General features: G+C 33.9%; 1 protein-coding gene and 1 pseudogene across 3 annotated transcripts in view; both read left to right on the forward strand.

Moving 5' to 3' along the window:
- The window catches only part of MYO16 (myosin XVI), a 627,599-nt gene that overhangs the window by 309,706 nt on the left and 294,875 nt on the right, over nt 1-23,018 (forward strand). For all 3 annotated transcript variants that reach the window (XM_045821913.1, XM_045821912.1, XM_045821911.1), the window contains exons 12-14: nt 4,431-4,496; nt 14,921-15,048; nt 20,000-20,105. In XM_045821913.1, coding sequence (XP_045677869.1) covers nt 4,431-4,496; nt 14,921-15,048; nt 20,000-20,105 — 300 coding nt within the window. The remainder of the gene's footprint in view (nt 1-4,430; nt 4,497-14,920; nt 15,049-19,999; nt 20,106-23,018) is intronic.
- Nucleotides 10,136-12,379, forward strand: LOC123807718 (annotated as a pseudogene).

The following is a 23,018-nucleotide window of genomic DNA, read 5'->3' on the forward strand; positions in this document are numbered from 1 at the left end:
ATATAAAAGGAATCATCAAGTATATTCTCTTTTGTGTCTTTCATCTTTTACTTATCATTATGCTTCTGATATTCATTTATACTGTTACTTGTGGCACTACTTATCCATTTTTATTCCTGTACATATCCTATTTCTATACATATTGTGACTATGTCCTAATTTATAAATTGACTCTACAGTTGAGGGACCTTGGAGTTGTTTTCACTTTTTGGTTATTATAAATAATACTGTTGTAAACTATCACACATAGGTAAGTATTTCTGTGGAGCATTTACCTGGAATTGTAATGCCAGCATCATAAGGTTTGTCCAGCTTGATTAGATACTGCCAAGTAGTTTTTCAAATTGATTACACTCCCACCATAGACTTTTAGGTTTAGACATCATTGCCAATACTTAGTATGGTCAATATTACTTGTTTTATTGACTTTTTCAGACTCTATTCATTCTGGCAGTTTTTCAATGGCAACTCTTTATGGTTTTAACTTGAACTTCCCTAATTAATGATGTTGACCAATATGTGTTCATTGCTCGCTTGATTCTCTTTCTGAATTGCCTGTTTAATTATATTGCCATTTAAAAGTAGGTTATTTTTGTCCATTTTTCTCCTTGATATGTAGTGGGTTTTTTTAAACATATATTCAGGCTATTCTTTGTCAGATACATGTATTACAAGCATTTTCTACTGTTTTGTGGCTCACATTTTAGTTCTAGTAGCATCTTTAGATAAAGGGAAGTTTTTAATTCCTATAAAATTCTTTGGAGTAAGTGATTTTAGTATTCCACTTAAGAAAATTTGGCCTTGTTCATGACAATATTTTTTCTGTATTTTCTTCTTGAAGTTGAGTTGTTTTACCTTTAATGTTTACAATATGGAAGTGGTTTCACAGGGTTAAAGAGGAAGGTCAGGATTCATGTTTTTCATGTGTGAATTTGCCCACTTCATTGCAGTGGCATCTTTGTCATAAATCAGGTGGCCACTCAAAGTGGGTTTATCTCCAAAACCTGTTTTTTTGGTGTATGGACCTGTTTTTCTGTCTATAAACCGATATCAAGATATCTTAATTGTTACATCTATATAATACATCTTGATATATAAGAAATATTCTGACTTTGTTCTTCAAAAATATCTTGGCTAATCATGACACTTAGACATTCATATATATCTTAAAGTAAATGTGTCCATTTTAATTGTATTTTTATTGGTATTGCACTGAGTATTGGGAATAATTAAGATTTTTACAATATTTTATTTTTTTATTTGGTGGCCTATTTTATACTTCCTTAGGTCATCTTTAATTTCTCTGAACATTTTTAAATTTTTGATATAGAAGACTTGTCTGTTTTTCTAATTTTGATGTTCTAATTAATCTTATTTTCTTACAGTAAATAACAAACTTCTTTTTCTAATTGTTTATGGCTAAGAGAAATACAGTATTTTATATTTGTCTTTTATCCATCAAACTTGCCAAATTAATATGTATATATTAATTTATATGGATATTCTTTTGGGTATTCTGCTTATGTTTCCAAGTACTCTGCAAATAATAATCCTTACTGTTCTCTTTTCAAATTGATTTTCTTCTTTACTCTCTTTTTTTGCATTATTTCATGGGATAGGATTGTCAATAAAAAGATACCTGGAAGTGACAAGAATGAACAACCCTGTCTCATTTTTGTCTCCAGGGAAAAAGTTTTCAATGTTTTGTGATTCAGCAAGTTTGCAGTAGCTATGCCATGGTGTAGTTACTTTTTATTAGATTCAGGAAGTTCTAGTGTACTGTTGTGGGCTGCTCTGCCTGGTCTCAGGAAGCTGTAACCCCCTGTGACTTAGGCTGAGTGAGAGAGACCTCCAGACCAGGAGCCACTGAAGGAGACAAAACTTATTTCCCTGGCTTGAATGGCAGTCAATGGCTGGTAACAATTGTCTTGGATAGAGAATGAATCTAAGACAGACACGTTCACGAAGGAATGACAGGGACAAGACTCAAGGGGCTATGGAAATGAAGGGGTGATCAAACATCAACCCCTGCCCCCTTTGGCTTTGTCAAAGCCTGAGTCTTTTGTTCCTAGATGTGAGAAATCCAAGTCTCCTGGCTGCCTTTGTCTTCACTGTTAACTCAGGCCTGCAGGGGCAGTTCAGACCAGAAATGGTGGACTCCCAGGGTGATCAGGCCTAGGACACAGAATATGCAAGATCCTGTGAGATCTGTTTGCTGGAGAATGTTATTAACTTGGAATTTAAAAGCACAGACAGGAAACCAAAACTAGCCCTTTAAGCAATATGTTAAAAACCCCAAATCTTGCCCAGAATCTCAGCAGGAGTCCTGTCCCCACCTTTGTAAGTTGTTTATATCTTTTGATCTTTTCTTCCAGACTGTGAATCCACAAACGAAGTCTGTTTTCTCAATAAAAATCTGCTTAGGTATGGATACGGGGCACTCCCCACGTGAAGAGTGGCCATGGCACCCTCCAGGAGAGAGGGTGGCCAAGGCGCTCCCCATGTAAGGAGTGGCCCTTCTGTTCCTATTCCTCCACAGGACCTGGTTGTCTCTGTGTATGTTTTTAGCATGTTTCGATGAACATCCGCAGCCGAGATGGATATTGTAGGCCAGTATCCTCTGCAGTGTATTAACAGTTTTCAAAGTTATTGTTTTAAATCAAAAGTCAACATTAAGTGTTATTAAATTTTTTCAGCATTTAATGAGACCATTATATGACTTTTGTTCTTTATTTGTTACTATTCTAGAAGTTGATCTAATATGAAGCCATATTACATTATTAGAATAAAATTTATTTGGTTGAGATTTATTATCTCTTGAATGCATTATTGCAATTTAGTTTATCAATATTTAGCTCAGAATTTTTGCATATATTTTGATGAGAGAGAACAGTCTGTATTACTTCTCTCAATATACTAGTTAGATTTTAAATATAAAGTTCATGTGACCCTCCTAAGAATGAAATAATATTCTCTTGGTGTTTTCTGGAATAATTTGTATAACATTTGTTTATTTTGTGCATCAACATTGGGAAGAATTCACCAGAGAAGTCTAAGTTTTCTTTGTGGAAAGGTTTTTTAGGCATAAATTCAACTTCTTTTACAGACATTACATTTGCTGATCTTCTAGGTATCTACTATTAATTTCTATCTTAATTTTACTACAATCAGCAAATACACTCTGTGTGACCCAAATCCTTTAATGTAATGAAACTGGCCTGTGTTCAGTTTAAGAGAATATACATATATTCTGCAGTTTTTCCTAACAGTGTCTTGTATACGTCTGTTGGTTAAATTGCTAATTATTTATTTAAAATTTTGTCTACTTATTCAATGAGTTACTAAGAAAAAACTGTTAAATTACCTGCTATCATTATAAATTCATATTTTTCTTCTTAAAGCTGTTGTTGCTTTACATATTTTAGATTTTAATCTCATAGAAATTTTAAAATTGTTGCATCTTCCTGATTGATTTATTATTTTATCATTGTGAAATGTCATTTTTTATTATTGGTACTGCTTCTTGCCTCAAAGTATATGAGTATTTTCTATGAATTGAGTATTGCTAAACCACCTTTTTTGTTGTCACTATTTCTGTGTGCATCTTGCTTCATCCTTTAACTTTCAAATTTCATTATCCTTTATATTTAAAGTGTTTCTCTTTGGAGTAGCACATAGTATTTAATCCAGTTGATAATCTTTTTCTTTCCTTTTATTTTCCTTTTTATTGAATTTTTTGGGTGACACCAGTTAACTAAATTATACAGGTTGCAGGTGCACAATTTACAATACATCATCTGTACACTGTATTGTGTTTTCACCATTCTAAGTGAAGTTTCAGTCCATCACCATCTACTCCCCATACACCCTCCTCCATCTCCCTTCACTGCTTCCCCCCAGCAAATCGTTTAATGAGAGTATTTGGTAGCTTTACATTTGATGTAATTACTGATGCATTTGTGTTTAAATCTATCATTTATTATTTAATATCTATTTGATTCATCTGTTCTATGTGCCTTGATATCTCATTACTTGTCCTTTTTAATTAAAAAGTATCTTTATTTTCTTTCTGTGCTTTATGAACTTTTTAGTTAAGCATTTTATGTATTATTATTTTGTAGCAACTCATTACCCCATTTACATCCTCCAGTATATTTTGCTATGTGTTTTAATTTCACATTTTTAAAAATCTAGTCTGGTTCTCACGAAACCATCTAATCATTACACTTTTTATGTGTTCAGTGGAACAATTCTATTGGCTTTATTTTATTTGACTTTGATTTTTCTGTTTCTTTATTTACAAACTTAAAACAATTCACAAAATGTTAAAGTATAATTTTTACTTATTCTTTATATTGCCTAGTGATTTTTAATTTTAAAGGTACTATTTATATAGTTTGAGAACTATTTATTTTCTTTTCTTTCAACAGACTTTTATTGGGGACATCCTCTTGCTTGTTAACCCATTCAAAGAGCTTCCAATTTATTCCACCATGGTGAGTATAATATTTAATATATCATTTAATAGTGTAGAACAATACTCACCAGATATAGCTATATGTACCAAATGACCAATTAAAAAGAAAAACCATAACAATAGATGAAGACAAATTTTTCAGAAAATTCTAAATTGAGTAGTTGCACAATGATTCTCTTCATTATATTAAATCTTTAATGATTTGGGAGTATAATTATAATACTTTTAGATTTTTAAATATTTTTAGAATTTTGAGTGATTTCTTTCCATTTTATATGTTGGTAATTTGAGTTTTCTATGACTTTTACAAATCAATTTACTAGGATTTATTCTTTGTTTTCATCTTTTCAAAGAAAACACTTGACTTTTAACCATTTTCTATTGTATATTTATTTACTATACAATTGATTTTTGCTTTTTATCTTTATCTTTTTCTTCCTTTTACTTTCTTTGAGTTGAATATGATAGACATTTAAGTTGTATAGTTAATTCACTGATATTTTGCTTTCCCTAAATAAATATTTAAGGCTTTTTATTTTGCTTTAAACACAGCTTTACTAAACTCTACATCCTTGATATTTAATGATTTTATTATTATTCAATTAAAGATATGTTTCCTATTATGATTTTCTTTATTGTATGAATCCTATAAAAATATAAACTTTTTTTCTATTTTTTACACTTGCTTCTCTTTAATCTATAGTCTGGTTAGTTGACTGACTAGGTTACTTGGCTGACTAAGTTACTAATTCTCTCTTCTAATATTTTGAATATACAGATAAAACCATCTACTAAATTGTTGATATCAGCTGTTTTTTTCCAATATTAAAATTTTTATTTTATACTTAGAGATACTAGTTCTGATGACATACTTTGTTTCACCACCTATTTTCTTGAACACGTTAATAATTTAATTTAAAATATGTGCCTGACTAATTATAACTTGCTATTCTAGTATGTATAACTCTTGATAATAATAATTCTAATAGTTCTGATCTAATTATAATATCTAATGATATCTGGGTCTGTTTCCAGTGTGTATGACAGCTGGTTTCCATTACATGGATGTTATTCTCTGACATTCCTGGAAAATTTAATTGAATCCTGAGCCTTTTATATAAATATTTATAGAGGCTTGGGATCTTTTTCCCAAGAAGTTTTGATTTTTTATGATGGATAAATAAATTATAGGCAGATGATTTTGACTCTGTACATTTCCTTTACTTTGTGTTTGCCCTTATGCATAAGGTGGCCCCCTTAAAGGTCCCCATTCAGAAGTTGAGATGATGTCCATCTAGGATTTACTTTGTTACTGAGACCTGAACTTGAAATTGTGTTTTCCCAGCAGTGTTAAACTGCTGAAATTTTATGTCTACTTAATTCTTTAGACAGTTTTGTTTAGTTTCTATGAGACCTCTAAGTTTTATACTCTGCAAAATGGCAATGTATGATCAGAAAAACTTATGCAGAACATCCTGTTTAGCTTAATGCATTTTAATATTCTCCAAGATATCGATCCCTTAAGTTCTAGCTGCTTTGGTGATTTTCAGAGGTCTCAAATTAGGTGTTCAATTTGTGTTTTATCTAGCTTTTATAGCAGTTCAGGGTGAGATCATTAGTCTGTTTCCAGCTACTTTATTATAGCTATAAGATAGCCTATTTCTATTTTATTGCATTGGTGTCAGAAGATCATTTGCCTTCAAATATCTAAGCTTCATTGAAATTACATTATTTTTTAATTGTGTATATATCTTTCAGAGAGAGAGAGACAGGTGCTATTTAAAGTTAACTATTGATATATTGTTCCTGGCTTATATTACAGTGTCACCTTTGATTGTAGAGTGAATATGAATCTTATGGTGAGACAAAAGTGATTTTTAAACAATTGAATAAAAATAGATATACCTATATAAATATTACTTAAACACTGCAGGTCAAACTATAAGTATTGGGGAAAATATAACATAATTGTTATAATATGATATTACCTGCCATATAATATGGTATATTGTAATGTAATAAACTTGTTATTTTGTGGTTTGTTTTGTGGCTTGTATATTGTAATATAATAAACTCTGTTATTTTGTGGGTATATACAATATGGCAGTTTTATGGTTTCAAATAATATGGTGTATTACATTTCTTTCAGAAATACATGCTAATAGATGAAAGAAGAAAAACATTAAGAGATACATTTCTTTATTACTGCAGGAATGAATATAATGCATTGAGATTTTTGCCAGAACATTTTATTAAAACTTAAAATGGCAAATGCAGTCTATAATTTATAGGTATCAGATTTTGTATACATCATTTCCAACTGACTCTGACATAGAATGTAAGAAGAAAATAAACATATTTTGATAAAATACGCACTGATATAAAGCTCACAGCAAAATTATCCACTTTTAACAAGCCATACCTAAATTTTACAGCATCTGGTACTTTGGAATTCACATATGTTATGTAGAATCAAATAGTTTGTACCCCCCGGTCTACAAGTAATAACCCATAAAATTATAGATATTAGATAGAAATAAGAATGTAATTTTTAGGATGAATTAGTGGGCATTTTCTGTTAGCAGTATTAGTACCTTGTAACTTTAAATCAGCTACTCATGTTTTGAACCGCATTTAAATGACCTCATTGTCCTATGGACACACAAGAGAAAGTTTCATTTCTTTTTGTGTATCTATTGATTATAATTATGTGTGTGTTTATTAAAAGATAAATTTTATTTAAATAGTTTTGTTTTCTCCCATGTTGATTAGTTTAATGAAAGAAGAAAATAAAACATTGAGTATGATCATGCCTATAAAGATTATACAAACCAGGAAAATGACTTCTGTGTTTCATGTTGAAAAAAATAAAGTCCACAACCACCATCTGTGCCTTATTTTATTTTGTTATTACCAATACCATTAACTGTGTTATATTAAGCCATTGCATAATGTTTCTTATCTAGAAGGTCATTAATCATGGATGTAGAACACCCTTTGTGGCAAATTTTGTTTTGATACTAATATGAACACGACAGCAAGCAGCCCTGTTCATTAGGTGGCTAGCTGCTGTAAGCAATGTCTATCTGATGCTGACACTCACTGGGGAGATATGGCACTGAGGGGCCAGTGGTCAGACAGTTTTAAATGAGGTATAACCAACAGGGGAACATTCATTATTATGCTGCCTATTTATGCTGATGACAAGTATCATCACTCATTTTAAACACGTAAGAGATTGGGGAGAAGGAGAAAATAGAAAAGTAGCCAGATCTTTCTGAATAGCCTTTACAAAACAAAGCAATCTTATATCAGGGACAAGAATGCTTTATAAAACCAACAAACACTTCTTTAGTCTATTAAATATAGCATGTTGTGTTAGATATTTAAAGATGCTGAGTCTCTTTGTCCTTGAGTATTGCATATACATTCTAAAAGCAAAATGCAAAAATATAATAAAAAATCACAGACTTGTAAATGAGACAGAAAAACGTCTTTATTGGGGGTGCACACCATTAACTGACATGTCAAAAGGTTAGAATGGAAGGAAATCTTAGGTTAATAAAGGCATTACATGGAAAATGCGATTGGGGCAAATTTTAAAGAATGAGTAAGATTCTGATAAAGGGAAAGGGAGTATATTTTGCAGAACTGCCTAGAGCCACATCATGGAGATGAAAAAAATAGGGTCATTAGAAGAAATGCACAGAACAATTTGACAAACTAAGGAGGTCAAAAAGGTAAATAATTAAAAGTTAGTTTTTACACCTAGATTATAAAATTAGACTAGAGAGTTTGGATTTTGTTTTTTGGAAAATAAAGAACCATTGGATAAAAGGAAGTAGGATACGATTAGAGTTTTAATCTGTTTATTACTATCAGTTTAAGGAAAAGAGATATTTCGGCAAGAAGACTAGTTTGAGCCCTGGCTGGCATAGCTCAGTGGATTGAGCGCGGGCTGGGAACCAAAGTGTCCCAGGTTCGATTCCCAGCCAGGGTACATGCCTGGGTTGCAGGCCATAACCCCCAGCAACCGCACATTGAAGTTTCTCTGTCTCTCTCTATCTCCCTCCCTTCCCTCTCTAAAAATAAATAAATAAAATCTTAAAAAAAAAAAAGAAGACTAGTTCATAGGATTGTAGAAATAATTCAAGAGGAAGTTTATCAGGGCCTAATATTGGTACTCTAGTAATGAGAAAAAAGAAAAGAACTTGAGTGAGTCTGTGTAAAGACAGTAAGTAATAATCAAGGAATAATTTTCTTTGAGGAATGAATAGAAGAGAAGGTCACCTGATGACACGGGTTTTGAATTTGTGAGTGTGGGAGAGTAAGGGTATTGAAAGCAAAGAAAATGAAAACATTTCATGGGGTAAAACCAGGTTCAGGTAAATAAAATATATGAAGTTTTTGGAGGTTAAATTGCAGTGATGTTGAGATTCTATACTGCATGTACAATTAGGAATAATTCCCATAGGTATTTCATTTTGTGAGATTTCTAGGATTCACACCATGTTCAAGAATGAGGTAGAAAGATAACAGAAAATGAAGGAGGAGCAGGGGGAGAGAAGGGCAGACAACAATGCCAGCCACTATGGTAGCCACTGAAGAGCCAGGTCAAATGCATTGGCAAAGTCAGTAATCAGAAAACCAATGAACCAGTGACTGTCATGAGAACAAATGCTTGAGCAGTGAATATTCATTGACCCCTCACATAGCAATTTTAGACCTTCTGTGGATATTTCTCATTATTACTTTTACTGTGGAGTTCACAAACCATGGATGTATCACCTTGAAACTCAGTGTACAAAATGCTGACACCATTCAGCATAGAGTACTTGGGGATAATTTTTCAAGATAATATTTTTTAATTCATACAACACAAAACAGAACAGTGCCCAGTCTTTTGTTCATCCTTTAATTGTCAGTGAGATTAAGCTGTCCCAGTATGTAACATGACATCTTGTGTGGTATGCCAGGGTAGGACTATGCTTAATTTTAGGTTCTATTTGCTGTTGGTCTCCTGGTAGTCCCATGGTAGCCAGGCATGTTGGGTCTGGCAGGTAGCTAGAGTGGCTGAGCAGGGTTTTGTAAATGGAGAAGCAGGGCTGGGAAGGAATAGCAGCCTTGTTTAGTACAGGGTTTTCCAACCTGCGGCCCATGAGCCACATGTGGCCCAGGATGGCTATGAATGTGGCCCAACACAAAAACATAAATTTACTTAAAACATGATGAGCTTTTTTTGTGATTACATGTCACAATGTATTTAATGTGTGGCCCAAGATAGCTCTTCTTCTTCCAGCGTGGCCCAGAGATGCCAAAAGGTTAGACACCCCTGCTTAGGGTTTGTTATTACATGGCAGACCTGCTGCAAAAAGCTTTGCATGCATTATCACATTTAAACTAAAAAGGCAACCCAATACTTATTTCTACTTTGAAGAAGTTGAAGTAAATATTCTTAAATAAGCTGTCCAATGTTTTCCTATGAGTGGCAGAGACAGAATTTAAATCCAGATCATATGACCACATAGCAAATGCATGACAGACCACTCTCAGTAACAAGGTGCTGAGTCCAGAGGAATCCATTTTTAATTATATGTGGTCCATTGAACAAAACATTTTTTCCAAGGTGTGTCATCTATGTATATAGGTATATGAATAATGAATAGGACATCCAATCAGGTGAGTAGAGTGGCAAATTCATGCTATAGTGTGAAACTAACATCAGTCCATGTTAACTCAGTCCATTGGCACTGGGCGTTCCACAGGTTATCAGGATCCTGACACAGGAGGCCTGTGAATGGCCCACTCAAAAGATATGAAACTGCATGGCTGCCTTCAGAAATCAGAATGTGGCAAGATCTGTGATCTCCTGGCAGTTTATTAAGAGGCATCATTGTAGAGTGGAAAATAGGAGGGAATTGATCCATAAAGAAAGGTCTTTATTCATTGGAAACTGAGAGTCTAGCACAGACTATAGATAACCACAAATGGAGATGATGTAATGTCATCTTATCCATTAAAATAAGAAGAGATAGCACATAAAATTTCAACTGACTGAGTCCTCTTGATCCAAAATGATACATATGGGGACAGAAGAAGGTGAAGTGGCAGCCTGTGGGAGAGGAAATGTGTTATCCTGATGATATTTGCTGCACCAATTAGAATGAGCAGTAATATTGATAATGATAATGATAACCAGTAGAAAGTTAGAATTTATGTAAGTGAAAATCTTCAAGGCTTGATAGAAACAATTAAATAGAAAACAGTATCATATTAAAGTTATTGTTTCATATTTATATTACAAAGCATAGAATAGCATCAAGCAAAGAATTATCAGATGGTAGCAATGGATTATTCTACAATACAAACTCTAAAATTGCATGAAAAGGAGATTTACAGGAGAAAGGAACTGAAAAAAGTTACTAGTTTGGTTATCATGAAAAAACTATTTAGACACTGTAAAATCCATTACATATGGAACCTCTAGTGAAACTTAGCCTAAAGAAAATAGGTAACTACAAATATATGTGAAGAAACAGGGTAGGGATGTGAATACTCTCTACGTACAAATAGTTTCCTTCATATATGCTCCAAGCTCTCTTAAGTCTTACTTTGTTTATAGCATTTAATGAAATCCTCAGTAGGATTTTACAAAACAGGTTAGTTTGAAATATTTTGTCAAAATTAAATTGTTGGACTTGGGGAGAAGTGAGAGTGTTAGTCCAAGTTTTCCAAAAGGACAGAATTTGCCATAAAAGAAAATAAAGCTGGGCTAAATGTCCTAGTGGGTTTATGAATTATAATACATTTATAATTATCATTTAAATAGTTTTAATATTCATTTTAATTTGGGAATAATTCAAAATCCAAAAAAGTTCAAGTATAATGCAATAGCCAATTGTGTATACACCATCATATGGGTCTCATATTTTCCAAAAAAAATGTTTTAAATAAAAGATCCATTGTTTTACATACACTCCTATGATCAGGATGCAACTTTAAAGATTTGACAAGAAGCCATTGTTTTCTAGCTTAGTTGTAACACTTATTTTCTGGGTGGTACAGAAGATAAATATATGCGTTAATGGCATGTGTCCTAGGTTAAATGACAGTGTGCTGTGAGCACAGACTAAGTTCCACCTCACCTTATTCCCTTTATAAGCAATCATAACCACTATCCTGTAATTATTATACTCTCATCTAATCTTTTGTGTATTCACTATATATATGCATTATACATGTGCAATAAAATTGCACATACCATTATTTTCTATTTTAATTCACTCAAAGAACATATGCTTTAGAAATATTAACCATAGTACTTTCAAACATTTTTTAATGGTAAAAGGTTTGGGTCTAGTTAATTTATTCTAAGTGCCCTATAGTATTTTATGGTATTAAAACATAGTGCTATTGGTGTCAGCTGCAGAAGCTTCCAGCTGAACTGGGCCCAGAGCTTCTTCACACAATGATTGATGGCATTTGTGGCTGAACTTACCCTCTCTGCCAGGATTGTCAGAGTGCTTAGGATTCCACAGAATGGATACATGTTCTGGAAGATAAGACCAAATTTTTTCAAAGCTGTATTTGGTAAAAATTTATCTAATGAAGAGATATCTAGCCGTTGAATTCATTTCATCAAGAAATGATCATGAAATGCTGGAAAATTAGGAAAGATAAAATTAATCAGGCTCTGTTGGAAGAAGTAGTTGATATTTCTTCTGCACAGCTAAGGATTTTGATTGGTGGTTAAAGCTTACACTTTCTAGTGAAGACATTGCTACATTACAAACCCAACTTTTAAACCTTCATCTATGTGTAAAAGAAAATGGTAAAGTCAAACTGTAGTCTGTTGAAATGGGTAAAGAAGGGCTGCAGACCCTAATAAATTCCTTGGAATAACTGGAATACTGAATACAAACATTATCAGATTCCACTGCTACCACTGATATGACAGAGTAAAAACTGCGTGTTCAGAAAACCTGCAGTATACTATAGTGCCAAGCTGAGAAAGCTTCCAAGTGGAGATTACAAAGATAAAAATTTATTCATCTTCTATAAAGAACAGGAAATTATATAGTTGACAGGAAATCAAGCTCCACTACTAATTAGCCATGTGACCTAGGACTGGTCCGTAATTTCTTTGCATCAATTTCCTTACCTATAAGATGGAAGATGATTTTCATACATACATCATAGGTTTCTGGGAGGATTGAATGAAGTAGTGAGTACAAAGTGCTGAGAACAGCAGCAAGAACATAGCAAGTGTAAACCATTATTAGTAGTATTAAACTATCTTTGATAAAGTTACCAATATTTTATGTGTAATATATTCCTTTATTGTTTGAAATGGCACTTCCATTGTTACTAAAGAGTTTCTGCATCTTTTCCCATATTTATTGGCCATTCTTTTCCATTTATATTTTTTGCCCATTTTTTCTTTTATTTCCAGTTTTTCTCATTTATTTCTGAGTCATTTAGAAAATAGTTGCAATTTATTGATTATATACACAGCTTATTCTCCTCTCTGCCTTTCCTTTGACTTATTTTATTATTATAGTGTGTGTGGTTGCACAGGAGTTGTTGAATGTGATGTGAGATTGACCCATCTATACCATCATAATTTGTTTGTGACCCTCATTTTCTTACTCAAATTATGACAATTCTATTCTGTATACTTGTCTAAATTATTTAAGCTTTGCTGTTCACATTTGGAACTTAGATTCTTCTGGAATTTATTTTTACACATGGCATGAGATAGAATTCAATGTTTGTTTCCTTTACAAACACATGCCAATTTTCTCAATACCACCCCCTTTTTAGTGGATAAATGATGCAGAATCCTGTCAGGCACCAAACCCCCACTTGTGAATGTCTTGAGTTAGTCATGTGGTGTATTTCAGTGATCCCTTTTTCTTGTATCTGCATCAGAACCACAATGTTTAATGACTTTGGCTTTTTGAAATTTTTATCAAGATGTAATGCAAATGGAAAAGGGCTCATTTGTAAGTATACCAACTAATAAATATTCATGAGCTCTCAGGTATAGAACATTACCAGAATCTTCCAGAAGCCCCATTCTTGCTCCTTTCCAGTCACTACAGACACTTGGTCCAAGGTGCCACTGATCAGACGTCTAAAAGTGTAGATTAGTTTTACCTGTTTTGATACTTTATGTACATGGTCACGGAGTATGTTCTCTTATGTGTATGATGGATTTATGTATGTGATAGATTCCACACAACATTATGTTTGTGAGATTTATCTAATTATGTCTTATAACTATAGATCATTTATTCTACTTTTAACATTCTTTTCCCCTATAATTTTAAATAACTTCAAATTTAGGGAAAATTTGCAGGCAAATAATACAAACAACTTTTTCCCTCAACCATTTTCAAATAATTTGCTGGCATATTGTCCCACCAATGTTGAAATGGAAAACCAATGTTTGATGGTTGTATGGAAGTCAGATAGGAGAATGCTTTTGTTTGCAGGAAATGCATGTACTGTACATTTAGGAACATGCATTTAGTACATGTAGGAAATGCCTATACTGTGCATTTCCTATAAACAAAGGCATTCTCCTATCTCACTTTTATACACCATCAAAAAAGAGCTGCCACTGATGCACTGCTGTCATCTGATCCAGAGGCCTCGTTCAAGCCTTTCCCATTGTCTCACTAATGCCCAGATAACCAAAGATCCAGGCCAGCCTGCAGAGTGCCCCGGACCACCAGTCTCCTCAGCCCCTAATCTGGAGCAGTTCAGTCTTCTCTTGAACTTCTCAGTCTTAATATCTTTGAAGAAACAGGCCAGTTATTTTGTAAAATAAAAATTATTTGCCTGATATCTCTTTCTGACTCAGAAGTCTTCTTATCATTTTGTTTATTCAAATGTAAATGACTTCATTAGAAAATCAGAAGGACTAAAAATACTGGCACTGAATCACCATGGCAGTCATCATAAATCACTGTCACTGAAGTTCAGTTAATTAAATTTTTGTTTTTCTGAGGAATTTACAAATTCATATGTATTTTAGTGGCAAATGCCTTCTATTCAAATTAAAAATTCTTTCTATCTTATGTGACTGAAATTAAATTTGAGAAATTGTATTTGATGTAAATTATCAGTTTCAGTTCACTTCATGGTTATCTATTAAACTGGATGTTTGTGAGTTGCTTTCCTGAAAGATAGCAGAATAATTTAAAGTCTGTGAACCTAGTAATGAAGGACCAAATATAAGCCTCCATTTTATCATTATGATTGCTTAAAATGTGCTGAGAAGAGCATAATTTTACAAATGTTTTGTAGTTACAAGTGAGGTTCAAAATTCAAGATAAATTCACTTTTGTGTTTTGGAAATAAGTCAGCTGAGTCATGCGGTAAAATATCCTGAAGCCTTTTAATGGAGATGTTTGTCTTTGTGCTGCGTTGTTCCAGGTGTCCCAGCTTTACCTGAGCAGCACTGGGCAGCCGTGTTCCTCTCTGCCACCTCACATTTTCTCCTGTGCCGAGAAGGCCTTTCACCAGCTGTTTCAGGAGCAGCGACCCCAGTGCTTCATTCTCAGGTAAACCCACTCTGCCGCGCAGCCTGAGGGTTTGGCTGTAAAACTGTCCTCATTTATTATGGTTTACATCTGTTTACGTTCTCAGCAGTTTGCAGTCCAGTATATCTTTGCAATAAGTACATTAGACTCCTTACAAAGAAGGAACATCTTTGTTGTTGAAAATGGCTTCAAGTGTGGCTGAATCAAACTTAACCTGAAACTCAGTTCATTCTGAAGATTTGCAGTTCAGAACCAGAGTGTTTTCGCTTTCAAGCTTTAGAGTAAAAGGTAGAAGAAAGGATCCCAATATTAGTGAACCTATACCACAGTTCTCCAAAATGTGGTGCTGCCCAAAAAACAAAATAAAAATTATTAGTTTGTAAATGTGGGTTTCCCACCACTTCTAGGTATTTACATTTGCTCATATTTCACCAAAATTATATACCACATAAAAAGTATTTTTGTGGAAATATAATGGTAACATTAGCTCATAAATATATGAAGGTACTTAGAAGGATGATTTATATTTGAGCAAAAATTCTTTACACCCAAAACAAATACCACAAAATTGGAGGTGAAATGTGATTATGCATTGATAGAAGATTAAAGACATATTTAGGAATTAAAATAAGATCTGCATTGAGAATTATGTTTTACACTAGGAGAAATCTCTGAAAGAGGGGGTTTCTGTAAATAATCATAGCTTTGCCTGGGTTCTGACCCTTGGTGTTGGTTGAAAACTGACTGCATGAATAAACCATTGCACAACTCTAGTCAAAGTGAAACGAAGGACTATAAAGAAGGGAATCTGGAGAGAACCCAGAGATGTTTAAATATTTAAATAAGCATTATTTATATACTTCTACATTATTGATTTGATCAAATAATGTAATGGAGGATCAGACTGATGGGTTGCAAACTTGAGCATTCTTCTTTCCAAAATACTGTGCAAGTAAGTAGTTTTCATACTTTTTCTGAAGTGTGCCCAGGATAAGAGAGGCACTGAAGAGTGGCTCCGCCCATTTTGAGTCTAACAACTCTATTTTTATTTGTTTTATCTATTGTGTTTTCTGGACTTACTGTGACAAAAAGGGAACACTTTTTAAAACTTGTGAGATCGAGAGGAGTGCATGGTAGTACTGACAATAATAGCAAGTAATATTTATTGAGAACTTACTAAGTGCTAGACCCTTACTAAATACTTTCCATGTATTATCTTATTCATTGCTTTAGCAACCTTATGAGATAGGTATTATTATTGTGATTAGGTGACTGAGTATTAGAAGGGTTCACTAATTGGTCCAGGGTCTTATAATTTGTAAATAGTGAATTGGAGATGTGAACCCAATAATGTGAATTAATAAATGGTGACTTATTTGTCTAGGACACAATATCTGGGCTGTGAGCCTAAGAGCCTTGCTTCTGAGCATCAGCAAAGCTTAACCATTCTCACAGCCAGACTTCAGTGCAGGGTGAGCCCCCTGCTGCTGTCCTGACAAGGCTTTCAACAACAGCTCTCTCCACTCTCCCCTAAAATTATGGGCACAGATCCATGGATTTACTTAAGTTATTGTTGAATCCACTTAATTTTGTGAAACATATTGATATCTAGTGAAGCTTTGAGGGACCAATGGTTTCACATACTTTGGAAGTCTATTATTATAGAGCTCACAACATCTAGCAAGTTTTCCATAAAGATTTCTACATGTGTTGCTTGCAGAATTTTTTTCCAGTTAGGAATGGTTAATATTCTGCAAAACTAGTATCCCTGTGAGATATTTTTAAAGGCTAAGACATCATGTATCAACCACTTATTCTGAAAAAATGATTTCTTTATTAAGTTTGAAGAGGGTTTCACCTGGTGCTGGTATCCAGAATTGAAGAACAAATCTGTGATCACAAGGACTTATTACAGTCATTCTCTGTCTTCTTTTAAGATTAGTGTTTCTATGTAGCTTCTCTACCTCCTTGATTGTCTTGACAAATCTAAAGACTTCCTACATCTATACTGACACATTAAAATTAATAAATTTAGAGTTCAACTAAGTACACTGATTGAAGTTCATTTATTCAGTGCCTATTGTGTCCCATAACTAGTATATACATAGATAATTTTTAAATAAAATTTTTTAAAGATTTAATTTTTTTAATTTTTAGAGGGGAAGGGAGGGTGAAAGCAAGGGAGAAAAACACAGTATGTGGTTGTCTCTCATACACCCCCTACTAAGACCTGGCCCACAACCCAGGCATGTGCCCTGACTGGGAGTCAAACCAGCGATCCCTTGCTTTGCAGTCCAGCACTCAATCCACTGAGCCACACCAGCCAGGGCACTTCTTTTAAGATTTGGAGAACAAAACTTAAACATTCCTGGAATAGATGTCCTGCAGCTTAATGCTAGGTCTGGAAAAATTTTTATTTCCAAATTTTAATTTAATTTTCTATTTTGTTGTTAATTATAGGCCCTGGTGGCATAGTAAGCTTTATCTTGAGAAAAAGTTTTTAATAATTTTTAAATCTTTCTCCTGGGCTGTAACTGGGAGTCTGGAGTCCACCATGATCTACCTTACCTTTGACTTTATAAAGGCCTTGTTAGATGGTTTTAAGAAATTATTTGAACATGTGTGAAAAATATCCATTATCCTAACTATATGCTGAGCAAACCTAAATTAATATTATTTGCTGCACACACGCATAACTTGTGAAATAAACAGTACAGGGTTGGCCTCTGTTGTGTACAAATTTAGCAGACAGGCTGGTCAAATAAACTTAAGAATTTTTATGAGCCCATGATTGACACAACCTAAAATTTCTGGTCAATTTATAATCTAATCATAAACTTGGATTTTGAGATCAAATATATTTCTTGAAGGAGTTGAACTAGAAATGTTAGTGTTAATGGGATCACCTATGGAGCTAAGCCTAACATAACCTATTTTTCTTTTCTTTTATTTCTTTGTATTTTACTCAGTTTAAATGAAGTATAGCCATTTTGAGATTTTATGAGATGGTTAGAATGTTTTTATTTTAGCTATCATTTTCACTACTCCTAATCTGACAATCAGACCCAGGGAGCACAATGGTGGGAGCAGAGAAGGGGAACTCACATGACCAGCAGGTCAGCCCCTTACCCTCACATGCCTCTGTGTCTTCATATTCACAGAGACTGTTTCTGCCTTAGTCACTACTCTGCACTTGCCACCTATTTCAGATTGCTTAATAGAAGCGTGAGAAATACTTATGGAATATTTAATGCTAAATAAATGCTACCTTCTCCAAGAATCAGCTCAACTTCCACCTCATTGAGAAGGCTTCCCTGGCCCCCTCTGGGGGATATACCTTCTCCTTCACCTGTGGGTGCATGGTTTGCTGTGCCCCACTCTGTTCTAATTATGCATCACTTATGTACTCAGTGTTGACTTGAGAGTATCCCCACAAGACAGCAAAGGGAGTAGTATTTTTCACTTCTTTACTCATGAAGCCTCTGGCACATATTAGGCCCTCAGCGACTTACATTTGAAAGAATATGCAATATTTTAAAAGGGAAAATGGCATTTTTAAGATATATACCTGAGTGAATGCAAGCAAGATCTCTGTCAAAAGAAGATTCATGAAACATCTAGTTATTTTTCTGGGTAATAGAAGTTTTGCAGCAATAGATATAATTGCAGAATTAAATTTCCATCATGAGAGATCTATATTGTTTCTTCTCTGAAATTAGAAAGTTAAAAGAAAAGGTCTTTGAACTGAAAAAAGGAGCTGCTTGTCTTGTGCAGGTCACTGTCATCTGCTCCACTGGGGATGCTGGGGTAGTTGTTCCAAAAGTAGTTAAAATGTTCACAGTCAGTGTGAATGAGGGGAGTAAAAGCATTTGTTAATAACTGGAGATGTGAATAAAATAGTTAAAGTTCAGCTTCTTTTCTGGCAAATGCCCTTTCTTTAATCACATTTATTAGAACAAAGTTCAAGAGAGAAAACTGAGAAAACAGTAGTTAAGAATTTTATATATATTTAATTTTTGAATAATAGATAAAAGACTATTTTTATAAGTATTCTATCTGGATACAGTAAAAACTTTATTTTATATCAGACCACTTTGGTATAGTAACTATTGTATTGGAACTTTATCTTAACTTTGTATTGTCTAATTTCAGGAGTATAATATAGTTATTGTGTATATGTATATATGTATTTACATACACACACACACACCTTGGAAATATCAAAAGTATTATTATTAAAAATAACAAGTGTGGTTAGTGCTTGCTCCTAGGTTAGAGGAAAATGGGAAATGTGGACTGCCAGAACGGAAGCAACTTCAAGAGGAAATGGGCCATTTTAGGGTTGCTGAGTGTCAGCACTTCATTCACCTACTCACATTTCACCAACTGGTGACCGTTTCACCAACTTGGTTTTAGTAGCTGCACACTCTCTGTTCATTCAGAAGAAAAGAGAAGTAAGGCTCAGAAAGATGTAATGGCTTTCCCAGGCAAGATGTAATGGTTTGTGGGGGATGGTGCAGAAAGATTTAACAAGGCCAAGCAGGTGGCTCTAGAATGCATGCACCTGCAGTGCAGAGGGCTGTCACCTTGGATCCACCTCAGTCACTTTCATTTCCAAAGCTAGAGACAAGTGGATACTGTTTTTCTGTTCCACCTATCACCTTCAGCAGTAATTCACCTGTGTTACGTGGTTCTACACTGTAAGATATCAGATGGCAGAGGTTGCATCACATTCATTTGTAGTTCCAGTATCTGAACACCTGACATCGTGTTCAGATGGGGTACCTGACAGAGTACGCATTTGCTGAATGTTTTGAATGAATGGACCAAATTGAAGAGTAAAATGATACCATGACTCATTAAAAGTTATGTTGTTCCCTACCATCATTGTACCTGAGAATTATTTGTGGTTATTAATTTTTTTTACTAAATGTTCCAAAATAGTAAACTTGTGTTTTTCTTTTGTTTTTAGTGGCGAAAGAGGATCTGGAAAGACTGAAGCCAGCAAACAAATAATGAGGCACCTAACCTGTAGATCTGGAACCAGCAGGCCTGTATTTGATTCCAAATTTAAACATGTAAGTTCTTATTGTCTTGGAAAATACGTTGAGCCAAGAAAAATATTATTTAAAAATAGGGTGACATCATAATATACCATACATTTGACCATAAGTTGATCAAAATTTGTGAAAATAAGAAAGATTGAAGTTTAGTATAAATTAATATTGTCCAAGTAATCTTTCCTTGTATAACATATTTAAAAATATTTTGATATACTCTCTTTTCATATGTGTCAGAACAGTTGGATTAAAACAGGTAATTTAGTTAGAAGTTGTTGTTCACAAAGAAAGTGCCACTTTGGTGTGTAGCTGCCTTTGGCTGGGCTAACCCATTCGGAAATCTTGGGGTGGGGGATAATTGAAAGCTGATAATAAAGTTTCAATGTATGTAAAAGAATTGGCAACAGGAAACCTTAAAGACATTGATGAGCAGGAAGTAAATCTTCACCCCTAAGTCAAAAAAACCTGTTAACCTTATATGTAAAAAATTATGTCGAGTGTCTCACACATGTAAGAAGAGTAAGTTCTGTTAAAAATAAATCAACATGCTCTATATAACATGCAAGAAAATGACATCCCTATATGCTGCTATATCATTTCCTTGATCAACAAAAACACATTACACATCACAGGCCACGTTGCAGCAGTACACACTTTCTTGGTGCATATTTCTAAGTGAGGCATTGCAAATACAATGACACAGTCTTCAATGTACACAGCTCGCTCCTCCTGCACAGGCCTCCCTGCACACACCTTTGCAGAATCACACCTGCATGTCATTCAGCAATTGTGTAAGTGTCTGATTACATTTGAATAAAAACATTTGCTTTTATCTGAGAGCCTTCCTTAAAACAATGCCATCTAAAGGTTCACACACATTACAAATCTATAAATGTACTGCACAATGGGTATTGTACTGTTTGTGTTTGGTTTTGTTTCACTTGTGCTTTCTACCTTGTGCTGCAGGTCAGAATTATTTCTGCCATGGTATTGTTTACATGGGAATATTCTGGAAATTTAGTATTGGATTCTTCACTTAGAAATGAGAGGAACTTACATTTAACTGGTAGATTAATGTTATTTCCTTGTATTTTCTACTTTTCATTAAGAAGTGCTTAAATAACTAAATTTGCCTTAATGGATTTCCAAGCATGTTCCTGATTCTGGAGGCTTTTTCCTTTATGGAGACTATATAATAAATCATACTGCAGTGTGTCCATGGAATCATATGTATTCATTAATGACTTTACTTCATAGCCATTTATTAAGCTCAACCTATAAATTGAGCATCTGCATAATTTTACAGCACAGCTCAAAATAATTGAACATATTAGGTTGACTTGGAAAGAATAGTATAAAAGATCTTTGTTCAGATATTATAATATGATGACTCTTGACAGTTAAGGATTAGAGAATTTATAAAACAACAGTTATAAAATAGACTCAGGTTAACTAATAAAATAACAGGATATATTGGCTTAATTATACTGACAAGCAACAATAGATTCCATTGTAAATTATAGACTAAAACAATCATTTATTAAAATAATCCTTTGAGAAAGAGCAGGCTATGTAATTTTTAAAGTGCATTCTAGATTACTCTATGTAAACTGGCTTTGCATTTTAGCTTAACTGAATACATTCTAAGTAGCATTTCTTTGGATAAGAGGTTCTAACTCTTCCAAAATTAATTAGAATCTTGGAATGAATATTATACTGTCAATGCAAGTTGTAAGTAAAACTATTTCTAATTCATTTTTAAAATATATTTTATTGATTATGCTTTTACAATTGTCCCATTTTCCCCCTTTATTCCTCTCTGGCCTGCACCCCCCTCCCACATGCATTCCCCCACCTTAGTTCATGTCCATGGGTCATACATATAAGTTCTTTGGCTTCTACATTTCCTATACTATTTTTAACCTCTGCCTGTCTATTTTGTGCCTACCAATTATGCTTCTTCTTCCCTGTACCTTTTCCCTGTTTCTCCCCCCTCACCCTCACTGCTGATAACCATCCACGTGATCTCCTTTTATGTGAATCTGTTCCTGTTCTAGTTGTTTGCTTAGTCTGTTTTAGTTTTTTTTATACTTTTTAAATATTTTATTTATTTATTTATTTATTTATTTTTTTGGAGAGAGGAGAAGGACAGGAGAGCAAAAGAGAAACATCAACATGTGGTTGCCTCTCATGTACCCCCCACTGGGGACCTGGCCTGTAACCCAGGCATGTGCCCTGACTGGGAATTGAACTGGTGACCATTTGATGTTTTAGTTTTTTCAGTTTTGGTTGTTGATAGTTGTGAGTTGGTTGTCATTTTACTGTTCATGTTTTTGATCTTCTTTTTTTAGATAAATCCCTTTATAATTTCATATAATAAAGGCTTCTTTACTTTGGCCTTATCTGGGAAGCACTTTATTTTCCCTTCCATTCTAAATGATAGCTTTGCTGGATAGAGTAATCTTCAATGTAGGTCCTTGCCTTTCATGGCTTCAGATACTTCTTTCCAGCCCCTTCTTGCGTATAAGATTTCTTTTGAGAAATCAGCTGATAGTATTATGGGAACTCCTTTGTAGGTAACTGTCTCCTTTTCTCTTGCTGCCTTAAGATTCTCTTCTTATCTTTCATCTTGGGTAACTTAATTATAATGTGGCTTGGTGTGTTTCTTGTTGGATCCAATTTCTTTGGGACTCTATGAGTTTCCTGGATATGCTGGAAGTCTGTTTCCTTTGCCAGATTGGGGAAGTTCTCCTTCATTATGTTTTCAAATAAGTCAAATAAGTTTTCAATTTCTTGCTCTTCCTCTTCTCCTTCTGGCATCCCTATGATTCAGATGTTGGAATGTTTAAAGTTGTCCCAGAGGTTCTTAAGCCTCTCCTCCTTTTTTTTTTAAATTCTTATTTCTTCATTCTGTTCTCAGTGAATGTTTAT

The sequence above is a fragment of the Phyllostomus hastatus genome, unplaced genomic scaffold, assembly GCF_019186645.2.
Source record: "Phyllostomus hastatus isolate PE091 unplaced genomic scaffold, TTU_PhHast_1.1 phas_scaffold_46, whole genome shotgun sequence".
NCBI classification, from domain to species: Eukaryota; Metazoa; Chordata; class Mammalia; order Chiroptera; family Phyllostomidae; genus Phyllostomus; species Phyllostomus hastatus.